Source organism: Wasmannia auropunctata, unplaced genomic scaffold (genome assembly GCF_000956235.1).
Source record: "Wasmannia auropunctata unplaced genomic scaffold, wasmannia.A_1.0 LD334508.1, whole genome shotgun sequence".
NCBI classification, from domain to species: domain Eukaryota; kingdom Metazoa; phylum Arthropoda; class Insecta; order Hymenoptera; family Formicidae; genus Wasmannia; species Wasmannia auropunctata.
Genome location: NW_012028382.1, coordinates 1408548 through 1421728, shown reverse-complemented (window position 1 = coordinate 1421728; position 13181 = coordinate 1408548). Strand labels below are relative to the sequence as shown.

General features: G+C 40.0%; 1 protein-coding gene and 1 long non-coding RNA gene across 7 annotated transcripts in view; one reads left to right on the top strand and one right to left on the bottom strand.

Moving 5' to 3' along the window:
- LOC105458552 overlaps window positions 1–13181 on the bottom strand; it is a 253105-nt gene that overhangs the window by 106802 nt on the left and 133122 nt on the right. The window lies entirely within an intron of this gene.
- The window catches only part of LOC105458551 (lachesin-like), a 280519-nt gene that overhangs the window by 164183 nt on the left and 103155 nt on the right, over window positions 1–13181 (top strand). For 5 of the 6 annotated variants that reach the window (XM_011703947.1, XM_011703949.1, XM_011703946.1 and 2 more), the window contains one exon: window positions 6926–7113. In XM_011703947.1, coding sequence (XP_011702249.1) covers window positions 6926–7113 — 188 coding nt within the window. Of the gene's footprint in view, window positions 1–4860; window positions 5023–6925; window positions 7114–13181 lie in introns of those variants that run through there. The other variant, XM_011703950.1, reaches the window with a different exon arrangement.

Genomic DNA, 13181 nt, shown 5'->3' with positions numbered 1-13181 from the left:
GTCCCGAAGCTGCATTCCGTAATCAATGTTAGCAACCATAATCGAGATAATTGAGATATTCTACGGTAGACGCGAGGCTAAGGACAATTGTAGCTCCGAAGGCACCTTTTTTAAGGTTTCCTAAGCATTACACGTCGTGGATATCTAACACCGCGTCGAACTTCTTGGGTGTTCTTGCCGAAATGACTCCTGGTGACGACGAACGATAATGAGAGCTTTTTGCATCTAATACGCGACTAAGTACTCGTTAGACTAATGAGCTCTCAAAAATACGCGCTTTCTTGCGTTATCCCGAGTAGTCGGGCTATTGAATGAAGACTTAATGACGCGTTCACAGGTGGTCTTTGTTTCACTTTGGACGCGGTCTGTCGCCAGCATCATTGTCGTTCTCAACTGTCTTCAACAACAGCAAAAATTATTTCAAAGCCAGTCGCATCGTACAGGAGGATGGGATATATAAGAAAATAAATTAAATAAGTACATAAATTTCTTTTCCCATTTGTCACTTGTATAAAATATGTTCTCTATGGAATATGGCTATTATTATTTCTTGATATACTAATATTTTTTTCTCAACCCACCGCGTATCGCGTAAACTGCTGAGGGATGTTTTGTCACGTTCTTAGCGACAATTCTCAAGACAATGGCGGATCGCGTTACAATTTGTTGCAACATTCTTTCATGTCAAAGATGTTTTTCATTACGCTCATCGGAAATTCATCTCGTCGACTCGCGCAGAAAGGACACCGAACAGAACCGGCGAATTTCGCGTGTTCGTCCTGTTTCGTGCAAAGCAAAAACAAATTGCAGCCAATCGGCGCTCGCGCGTATCTCGAAAGTGAAAATTAATCCGATCGGCCGTGCGGGAAATCAATTCCATAATAAATCTCCCCCGGGCGGATCGTAAATAATATCCGCGCCGTGCACCGCGAGATAGCGCGTTGGCGCAACGGCGCGACAAAGAAATATGACACCCCACGGTCAAGCTTATTTATCGGCGAGACCCGTCCCGAACGGCACGGCTCCAACCGAGAACTCCTATACCTCTGCACCGAGAAAACTCCAGCTAGGACATTTTACACACCCGCTGTATCCATCGAAAATTCTTGCCCGCTGCGCACGAGAGTTTGCACTACGTCGCGCGGGGCAATCATAAACCTTTCGAGTTGATTCTCTTGCGACACACTTCGAACGGTTTTGGCTGGACACTCTATGTATTCCCTATCGATCACACTATTTTATCCGGAAAAGAGAAAGAATGATGTATAGTATATGTTTACAGAGGTAAACGCTACCGTCTTTTTAATATAGTTGTGCAATTACTGCGGGCCTTATTGAAGATGTCTATATAAATATACTTGAATCAAAGGAAATTTTTTTTATTAATAATCATTAGATTTTTAGAAATTTTTTCGTGATATAAAAAGTATCGTTGCCAACGAAATTAATGCCTAAATAATTGCAACAACATGTTACATAAGCTTACACTATTATTTCGCAGGCATTATAAATCTTTACAGCGCGTTGCATTAATTATTTCGATCAGCAAAATTAATGCAGATTATTAACGTAATTGATTTTAATATAATAAAAGCGGTCGGTTACATTAATACATGTGTACGAGGGATTGGTGCAGTATCTCGTTGCACGTTATTTATTACATCACTCTATTTCTCCCTGTAATTCCCGCAACGTTTGGTTTAAAGCAACAGCCATTCCCAGCGACATTTATTTTCCATTAAGACGTATCTATGTACTTGCAAACAATATAAAATCGTTTGTTACTGGTACAGAAATCGGTATGTCGACCGTAACACATTAACTATCGAGCTTATATCTCGCTATCGTGGCAAATCTTACTCCCCGGCAATTATTTCCCTCCTGCGGCGAATTCTTGGCGGAGGCCACATGCTCGTGTCGGACGTACTTACACGTGCGATTTCTTGCAATCAATTGGCAAAGCTTCAACATGATCCGTAATCTCGGACTCGACCAATAATGGGTAAACTTCCTCGGTGCGCGCCTACGTAACTCGGACGAGGCGTATTAGGTATAGCCATCGGAATTGCATCGCGGCGAGGACCGCTAATGCCGGGGCCAATTTACTTGGAGGAAGGAGAGAAGGAAAATTTAGAATAGATTCGAACCTTCATGTACAAGCCTTCCCGCCGCGCCGTCTCTCTACACCAATATCGAGTCGACTCAAAGTTTCTTACTTGCAAGCTGCGTTCGAAGTTATTTCCATTTTCCGCTCATTTAGAAATTAGCTTTAGTAACTTGATAATACTACTTGTATAAACCAATAAGCTTTCGAAGCGAAAAATCAATCGTACAAAATTCAACTGGTAATATTGCACAATTTATAATAGCAGTAATATAATTGCACTCGCGAGTCGTTGGAACATTTTTGCGCGAGTTTTGCGAGACTCAAAATACACTGCGTGCTTGAAGTAAAAATCGAAAGGACGGGAATGTAGTCGCCGGTCTATCTACCAGGCGTTTAAGCAAAAGTTGTGAATCTGAATTTTAAAACAGGAGAGAGAGACGGCGTTGTCTGCTTGCGACCTCGCCCGAGCACGGATAGATTTCGGAGTAGATTGAAAGATAACTTTACGGCTCTCTATTTCTCCTCTTCTTGCCTACCCTTTACTGGCGCTACATCTCGTCCCCGATGCGCCGCGTCTCTTGCCCTATCCCGGGGTTGTGTCTCCTTATCCTGTCCGACTTTCCATCGCCGCAGATATTTTACGAGGTGGCTTCGACTTCGCGGACCGTAAAATCTCGAAATTTAAGAGAGGATCTAGCCGCAAGGACGCGACCCACTGCACCGAGGGCCTCGCGTGTCTACACATACGTCCTTCGCGAAACATCGCGAAAGGCAAAAGCATACCGCTGCCGCGCCTCTTGATTCGAAGTCACGAAGGATCATTCTGGTAACGTCGAATCAAAACGAAGCGCGTCTCGACCTCGATTCCGGCGTGTAATTCGAAATGCGCCGGGGAATCGCTGATGCGCGCATTCCGCGGCTCGTCAGCCATAACTCGATATTATCCGAAGCCACGGGATTTAATGGACCATCGAGTGAGATAAACGCGCTACAAGTATCGCGATTAAACCTGCTATTGCTATCTAAACGGCGCGTTACCGTGTCCACTGAGCGCGAAGAGGAAACGCTCGGAATTTACGCTCGTTCTCGCGAGTTGACGCGATAAATTTTCATTTTTGTCGACGACGCGATACAGATGGAAACCGTATAGACTAGGAACAAAGGCCAGAAACAAGAGTGAACGATAGCGCGATTTCAAATACGTCGCGTCGGATCATTACATTTTCTCGCTTCTAACGTAGTTCTCCTCCCCGCCCTTTTTTATTATTTGATTCATCCATTTTGTGTGTGAATATTAACCTGCTAACTTCATCTAGAAAAAAGATTTATTTTTGCGGATGAAAATGTATTAATTATAAGTTATTTAATTAAGTCGCAGTTTGAAATTCATGTTATATAAAAAAATTAGGTGGTACCCTTATTAAATGATAGGCTATATCACATCTTTTTAAATTGAGTTTGCATCTCTTCTAAATTAAGTTAAAAGCAAAATGTTGGTCACGGGCGTATGAACGGAAGGAAAGGAAATTGAGGAAATGGAGCAGATTGTAAGGTCTTGGAAAGGTGGTCAATGGCGTTGACTCATAATTAAATTAGCTTGAGCCCATTGTACGAGCATGGCCGGCTCTTGTAACCCGTTCGTTCCAAACTTCGCCAATTCTAGCGGCCTTTCGTGAGAGCTCGAATTTCTTGTCGCCAAATAAAACAGACCCGTCGAAATTGCTCGTAGCCTTTCGCTAAATTTAATAAAGAAACTTGTCGCGACTCGCTACGAACAAAGTTTTGTCCGTTACATACGCCGCAATCACGATGAAGCGTATTTGTTTCATATACCTTAAATACATAAAAGATAATACATATTATACATAATGTCATTTATAATATTATACATTACAAGAACAAGAAGTTCATTACTATTACAATTTTTAGATCAGCATGGAAGTAGCAATTGAAAATTAATATTAAATTGTATAAATTAATAGAGGGCTTCGAGAGTAAAATTTCACTAGTAATTAAAAATGATATCTCGTTATTATGAGAGATAGATATAACGTAAGACTTTGAAAACTCGTTGCTGTTTTATCATTATTATGACAGTTTTGACTAAACAATAGGAAAGAAAACACAAATTTAAACTCGAGGTACTTTTCGCTCATATTTGATATTTCTACCGTTTTCTTAACCGGCTTCGATATGTATAATTGATTATCGCTTCTGGAAAGTTTTGTTCCCCGTTCGTTTTGTGTCTTCGTTCAATGCCAGAGCGACAGGATTTTCGCGTGAATATTATCTAACGACGGGGCTGATTGCGCAGAGAAGCGCGAAGGGATCGGGGACTGAAGGAAAACGGATTAGCGTTGAGTAACGCCGTGGAGAATTCGCGATACGAAAGTCGCGGATAAAGTTCTCCAGCCACCCGAGGGGATAACTGGCGACGTTCGGAAGCGCCTAAAGTGTCGTCTGCTAAGAGAAAACGGGCCGGATTATGCGCGTCGGCTGCGCCGCGCCGAGATTCAATATTTGCCGCATCAGCCGCGAGCGCGTCTCCTCGCGTAATCACGGCCTAATCAAGAGCGACGAAATTCGATTATATACTCGCCGAGTTCCTGGCAATAGAGCGTAACTAGCGTATGATAGCGAGGCCCGGTGGAAACGAGCCAGGTCGAGCCGGTCGACGGTAGCAGTTGGCCTGTCGGGATCATAGTAGCGACACAGCCAGCCAATTATATCCGTGCTCTCGATCACGTCAGCTGAGATGAATAAACTGCGCTCGCACAAAAGCGTAATAATTCATATAGCGTTAGCTACTTTTCGAACGCCTCGGTTCGTTTAAAGCCTGTTTGAACGAGTTTGACAAATTTGGAACGGCGATGGGAAACGACCGGGTTCATCCTGCGCACGCATGGGCGAGCAAGGTAATTGCAAATTACGTTTTTAATTCCGACAAATTCTACCTCGTCTATCTCCAACATAGAATATTCACGTTGCGCGAATCATTGTGATTAATTTGTTTCTGCGTGGACACTCGTGAATGTGGTTTGTCGAAATAAGCAAGTTCTTAAACTTGCGAAAATTAGATGATATTTTCTTGAGAAAATTATTTCCTTGTCATCGATTCAACGCGGAAGTTGCTGAACCGATAAACAATTCTCGTAACTCCCCGGGGTGTCCGCGACGATGATACTTTGCTTCGAGAAGTTTATTGCCAGCTTACTTACAGTTCAAAACACTTAACTCGATTTATCTCAGATAAGTATAAATATTTGCGCCATTAATCGATCGATTTTCTCTGCACTCTTTTTTTTTATTTTCTGTCTCATATTAATACATTTGCAAACATTTGCTAGCATTTGATTAAATAAGTGATATAGGAATAAGTGATGTAGTCAAAATATAAGCTTGATGTAACTTTCTCTTGAATTATTTCGTACATCTACATGACGTAAAATTTTATATATTTTCCTATTTATAAACTGTAATAAGATAATGATATTTTATGTTAGACAAAATTTTTCCAAACAGTGTTCTTCGAAGCGACGAAAATATACTTGCATTGCTGTTCTATTCAACAACTCATTTATTATCGATACATTTAGCAAAGTTTAATCGAATAAGGCAAGTCAGCTTCTGTCAGAAGAAGTGCATTACACGATGCACGTGCCATTTTCCTTTGTCCGTTGTGCGCTATTATCGTGACGTTACAATGAAAACATCTTTACGGTACAAATGATGACAAGGAGATTTTCTTATTTTCTGTTTCTGATAGAGAGAGAGAGAGAGAGAGAGAGAAGGGGGGGCGGGAGCGTAAAGAGGGGAAAACAGGAAAGCTGAATCGTTGATGCGGTAGGTTACCTATGTCAAGCAGTAAAAAGCAATACAGTTAATGACCTCGCTACTTGTGTAACAACAAGCTAGCGCACTCGTTACATTCCGCCAATTATGATTTCAGCTTTCTTTTCGCAATTTGTCATGTAATTTGCACATCCAAGACCATAAGTGGATTGTTCCCTTTATGTCAGTCAAATTTTATTTATCAACGGCTGCGCGCGTTTAATTAAAATCTCGGATCCCCCGGCCTTTTTCATTAACTACTTGCGTATTTGCGCATTCCCGCACTCTTGCTCTTTAATGAGAAACCATTACGCATTGCAAACCCCGCTTTCTAACGAGCATAATTAATAGTTTAGCATAATATGGTAACTACTCATGCAAGCAATGGTAATATTGCTATTATTGTTATAATTATTGCTGTTATTATTATTATCATAATTATATTCTATGATGTATATAGTGTTTTTATTGCATATTGCAAACGAATAAACATTATATATATTTGCTTTCATTATAACATCTGTTATTCATTATTTCATTTTAATATTTTCCCCTGCCATTAGGTATAGGTATAACTTTTTCAGAAAGAATTTGTTTTGAATTCGTTAAGAAAGGTATTTCACTTCAGATAATAAAATACGTTTTCATAAAATCTATAATTTTGTGAAAAAAAATTGACTATGCATTCTGATTTTCATTCGCTACGAAAGTAATTTTTTTAAATTTTCAACTTTTGAACTTTTTCTCCGTTTATCAGAGAACATGCAACATTGTTTTCTGAATGATACTGCACGACGACTGCAGTCGGTATCGTGTGCAAGGAGATTCGCTTCTTACGTTTCGCTTCTCGATATCCAGCATGCAAGAACAATCGCAGGAACAAAGAATAGTGCTTTAAGATACGTCGCCGCGAACGAATGTCCTCTCCCGTTCAGCATTGAAATTGCCGCATTTACACAACGTTTCTTTCGGTTTCTCGTGTTTCAGAAGTGCACTGCCACAACATGCCATACGGCGGCAGCAGCAAGAACGGCGACACATACAACCAGAACGTTCTGGAAGAGGCCACACGATCGGGGCCGTATTTCGACAAATCGGCCTCGAAAAACGTGACCGCCCTGCTGGGAAAGACCACGTACCTCAACTGCCGTGTCAAAAATTTGGGGAACAAAACGGTGAGTGAGACGAACGCATATATTCGCCAAGGAGAGAATCCGTATTATTCGTCGGAATCTCTTTTATTTATTTATATTAAGAGCGTTTTGATACAATTTTCTTAGATTATGTATAAATTAACGTTATAATAACAATAATAATATAGCATTACAATAGCGTAATATTATACTCATAAGATATAAGCTCTAAAATGATGCGTTAATTCAGAGAGAAATTTTAGGGAACGAGTGATGAAATATTATAGATATTGGATCCAGAGAAAGCAATCTTACTTTTTATGAAATATTCAATTTCTAAAATACAATAAATTTTTGTTATTATTTGAAAATCGCAATCTTATTACATTATAATTAATAGCTTTCCCGAGAAAAGAAATTTTTATATTAAAAAAATACGTTAAGAAATTCTGGAAAGATAACAGAAATACCAAATTAAATAGCTATGGAATCCGGTTTGCGCTTTTGTCGCGTAAGTCAAAAGTAGCGAACAAAGCCAATTCGACATTACGAATCGGAAAATTAAATCCGGCTAGTTACGGGCGTATAGTTAAATCCAGCGATGCGGGATGTTGGATATAGGGGCCTCTCTTCTTTTTCCTCGCGATAAGATCTCGCTAATAGCAGAGGAAGCTAAAAGTAACATGTTCGCGAGAGTAGATTAGGGACGACGAAGAAAAAGGTCGATACCTTTGTAAACACAGCGGATTCTACGTTTTCTCTGGCCTAGCCTGCAGAGTGAGTGAAGTGAAATATTGAGTGTCAATATTTTATCGACACAATAGAGCGTCACCTGTCCCGGGCAAACTGCGGAGGTTACCACCGGAAGTGCACTCGGGCACCAGCGCGACACCGTGATCTCTCGACAATGCCATTGAACGAAGTATGCAGGTGCCTTTGGTATATATGTATACGTAAATATATATATATATATATATATATATATATATATAATGTTTGGCCATTGTGGCGGCTATGCAATTAGGGCAGCTGCAAACGGAGCTTTGCGCAAGGTAAATAGGATTATAGAGCATATTATGAGCGCCGATAAAATTCGGATTGATTTCATGTCTCAGCTGGCTTTTCCACGAGCGGGCAGAAACACGTAAAAGCATAACTACGTAATTCTCATGTACTCGAAAACTAATGGGATGAATTCCGTTTGTTTTATCATGTCATCATTTCGATAGCGTTTCGATTGTGTTGCTGTATTGTAGAAGTTTCTCTTGAAACACATTCATCATCAAGTATAGTCTCGTTAAGCACTAATGGGAAATATTTTATACCGTTCGGTACATGCATTAAGCGGACATCACATATATGCTGGGGACGATATGACACGGCAGACGAATTCATCGCTAAGGATTAGATATAACTCAGGGGTAAGCGAGGGAAAGATTGGCCTGGCCATAACTCACGTAGTCGTCTCTTTTTGCTCGCGCCTCATGGGAGAGATTAGATCGCTTGGATTATTCACGATGGTTTCCTACCAATTCATAGTTACCGAGACATATGAAAGAGTTAACATTGGCTCGTATAATTTTATCGCACGCGCGTATATGTCAATTCGTTATTTTATTGCTGAAATATTAAAGATTAATTATCCGTTATAATTTATTACAATACAAATTTAAAATCTACATAAAACATATTTTAAAAATTATCTTATATAATTTCTAAACATTTTTGTAAACGTATTTATTAATAAATTAGACAGGAATCGCTATCAATGTCACAGATGGATATTTGATTTCTAATGTTATTTTAGTAAGGATTGAAAGTACGAGAGAAATTATTTACCTAATTAATAGAGCTTAGATTAGTTTGAACGTTTAATATGATAATGTTTAGGATCCATTAACTAATTTGAGAGATACTTTAAATGTTCAATCGCATTTTCTCTATCTTGTAAAAAGCGAAAGACGTTTAAGAAACGTTGAGACATAATACTTTGTAACAATTGAATTGGTAATGCGCGTCAGTTTATACAGCGATGCAGCTGCTTAGTTGCGGTAGCAAGAAAGGGAGGGAACGTACTCGGTATCAGAATCGACCGACTTTCGAATGCGACGTTTGGATTTATCGTTCTTGTGTGAAACTCACCGAGGATCATACAGCGCCGGAGCCAGATTTATTGGGTGAAGTGTACGTCCGCCTCGACGTAGGAGAGGAATGCGTCGAGGTGCGGGGTCCTGGTATGGACGTGTTCTACGGCCCGTGCTTTACTTAATCTATGAATCGCCAAGCACCGTAGAGTTCGACGTTCAAAAAGAGGCGCAGATTCATTCATATGTATGCCGCGTAACCCAGTTCGAAATCAATTCTGCTCGAGAGGTGTGTGGCGTTTGCCTCGAAACTTGGACGCGGCGTTTCTAGACATCGCCCGGCACTCGCGAGTGCGCTAACGATCTCTCGCGAGTGCTCTCCAAAAATTTCTGGACAGCATCGAGATGATGTTATTAATCTGTAGATGTACAAACAGCCTGCAACGTTCACGTTCTTCTCACAATATTCTCTGTACTTTAGATCAAATTTTTTTTCTTACAGTTAAGAAAAAAAAGTTGATCTTAATTTTAGGCTAATTTAGATAGTTAGGTTTTCATTCGATAATCTATAAATGAAATACCTCTCTCAGAGTTGTTTTTCTTTCATTTCTGTTTTTACATTCGTTCATTGCGAAATCACACACGTACCGTGTTCTCATCCTCGAGAAACCTCATTTCCATGCCAAGCGTATCTCAACATCGGCAATATCGATATCACTTGTGTTTATTTTACCGATTAACTTAACCCGCTATCAGAGTCGCGGATGGATATTTGATTTCTAAATCGTGTTTACTGTCAGCGTTCGCCGGAAACTCATCGATGGTTACGATTTGACCTGACAGTGTATTGGAAATCTGCAGGAGTCGAATCGAAACCGCACAGGAAGCTGTACTTGGCTAGAGCTTAATTAAATTCAATGCTTAAATGTCTATTGAAGGGAATACAATCACAAGCGGTTAAACGAGAAACTCTTCTTGTTCGTTCATCTTTGGAGTTAAATTAAAATAAATAACTCGTCCTATTATCGAGAAAGGCACACTTTGGGGAAGCTTAATATGATCCGCCGGAAAAAAAGGGAAAAGAGATAAAGAGAGAAGACGGATTCTCCGGTGGTAGGTTCTTACGGTACTCCTCGGAAGCGAAAAGAACAAATGCCTGAAGAGAATTTCTTTCTGTCATTGCAATGAACATCTGGAGCGATGGAATCGATTCGATATAGATGGAACGATTATCGCTGTGCTCACCGGTTGACTTACATTAATTCAAGATCAAAGCCTTCAACGAGCTGGAGCAAAGTGCTCTCGGTCGGAGACCTTTTTAAAATCCAAGAAACGAGCGCAGGACATTGTTACGTAAGGAGGCGAAATCCTTTGTAACATCACGAGAGCTCATAATGAGCGGATAAAAGACGACGCAAACCGAGGGCCACCTATCGAGATTTCATCGATTACGATATGCCACGCGCTCATGGGATTCTTGTTCGATGCCTGGAAATGCAACTTAACTCTTCGCGCTCCAATTACTGTCGAGAGTTGACTGACCCCTTTTGCTTATTATGCATATCGATGAGGACACGGATATCTCTTTTTAATTGCTTATGCATGTAATAACGAAGACATCCAGCGTGTCGCATTGAATGAATGATGCTTAAGAAAATAACTCCGTTATTGCTAGTATAATAAAGACATCTGTATCAATCGATCGCTTCATTACTTATACGATTCTACATCATTTTTTCGCCTTCTTCTTCAAGAATTATTTTTTCAAAATAATTCTTGAAGAGAATTCAAAATAAGTACATTTTATGTATGTCATAATATTTTTTAATTTTTATAATGAAATTAATTTTGATTCAATAATTTATACTGTTCAATTCTCTTATCAAACTCGCGTAATTTTTCAATGAGCTATTCACTATCCTGTTCATCTATATACATTCTCTATTGTGATCAATTTTGATGCATCACACCGACCAATGTCACTGTCTGCGTATACCAATCAACCCACCAATTTTGTCAACTTGCTCGACTCGCAATAGCCCCGGCATTCTCAGGCAGCGCACGCAAGCTTGCTATCAACGTGATACGAAAGACGAATACGCGTGCGAACACTCGATCGAATGAAACGATAACGAAAAAGAGAGCTCCGATTCTATTGCGTTTTCAACATCTTTGACTGTTGCAGAGGTCGGTGCCGGTCATCCGCAACGAACAATCGGCCTCGTTTCTTTTCCACGAACGTACATCGAGTAAAGAGTGCTCTCAAGCTGAAAAGACGCGTCCCTCGACAATAGTTTTCTATCGACCTTATAATCTTCGCCGCACCGTATCGATTTCGGTCTTATCAATTGGTGTAGTCTCATCAACCGAGTATTCTGCCGTGCTATTAGTTTATTACTTTGAAAAAAATTATATATATATATATATATAATATTAATTATAAAATTACTGAAATATATATGAACTTTTTCAGTATGCGTTCCATTTTGGGGCTAAATGTTTTAATCTAGTTGAGAAAGGATTAATGTTAATAATTTCACACTTTATTCTGGCATCGATTTCTCGACGCGATAATTAATCAGTATTAGCCGAGGAATTGAGGAAGAGGCCACGTGCGTTATAGTGTTTTATGCGTCTGCCAGCGCTAGGGAAACCACGTGTAAATCACAATTTTCGAGTTACCGCACTGTAAATACCTCAGTAAATCAAACCTGTCCGCAGAACAAAGCTAAGTATGATTTATCGCGACTTTGAAATTGCGTCGGGCCTTATTTGAATTATTCGCAATTTCATACATCTTGTCTCAGTGATGCTTTATTTCATTTATCCCATTGTCGATCACTCGTAGTAGAATTGATTAAATAATTCGGTTCCGTTATATTGGTATAATGGCGCAATCCAATTTGTGCGCGTGGGATAATGAGAATCGGCGGTAATCGAATATTCCTTTTGACCATGCGGAATTTATTTCATTTGATACGAGCGCCAAACACAAAAAACACACGTCATGTAAAACGATACAAGAATCTACATAATTGCTGTGACAATATTGCAAATATAGCTTTGCAAATAGATTAACCCTCCTTCTCTCTTCGCCGCGCGTTTCCGAAAATTAGTTATATTAATTACGCATCCGTTTGGCCTCATGAATTCACAAATGTCGAATGTTGAATTAAATCGTGCAAACACGAATCGATTTGTTGTCGCACAGTTTCTAAATCGGGAGTCAGTGCGAACACAATGTGGAAGGAAAGATGGAAACATGCTTCTTGTTATTTTGTTAAAATGACATACGTACTTTATCTCGCTGCTCCGCCTCGCAGCTCCGGCGCGACTCTCGCTGCACGTGTCACGTATACATTAGCAGCGCGAGTTACTTTGTCCCGGATATATATATATTTCCGAGGATATTTCCGAGGTGTCCTGAAGAGGTGCAATCTCCGCGGGGAGTAGAAGACACGAGACTTAGATCCTTTTGAGGAAGTGCCGAAGCGTGAAACGTCATTTGCTTATGTGAGGATCGACAATGCGCATTTCGTCGCGTTGAGTTTAAGCTTTACTGATTACAAGTCGTTTCCGCTATACTTTGATCCTCCCTATCCCACCAGGGAAGATAATATCGTCCTCTTGCTTAACTTTGCAGTTTGATGACTGCAGCGATACGCGCACGCGATTCGCATGCTTTCTTCGTGCTTCGATAATTCTTAGTTGTAATCAAATGTATACGAGTGCAGAACGCTCAACTCTAATTTTAGTGACTGTAGCACGATCTCTCTCTTTTTCTCTCTCATTTTACAAATTTCAGAAATAGATAACTTTATATGTAGTGTATCGAAAGAACAGAAAGAGAAAAAAGGGAGAAAATTATGTCACTCAATGTCCTGGCGCAAGCAAAAATGTCATTTATATTATTAAAATGTGTCTTATTAAAATTTATAAGAGTGCGGTCAATACGACGTCGTCGGTATCTACTTTGTAAAGCACATCTTTCAGTTCCATTCGAGCACAGGACCGCCTTACAGTGCA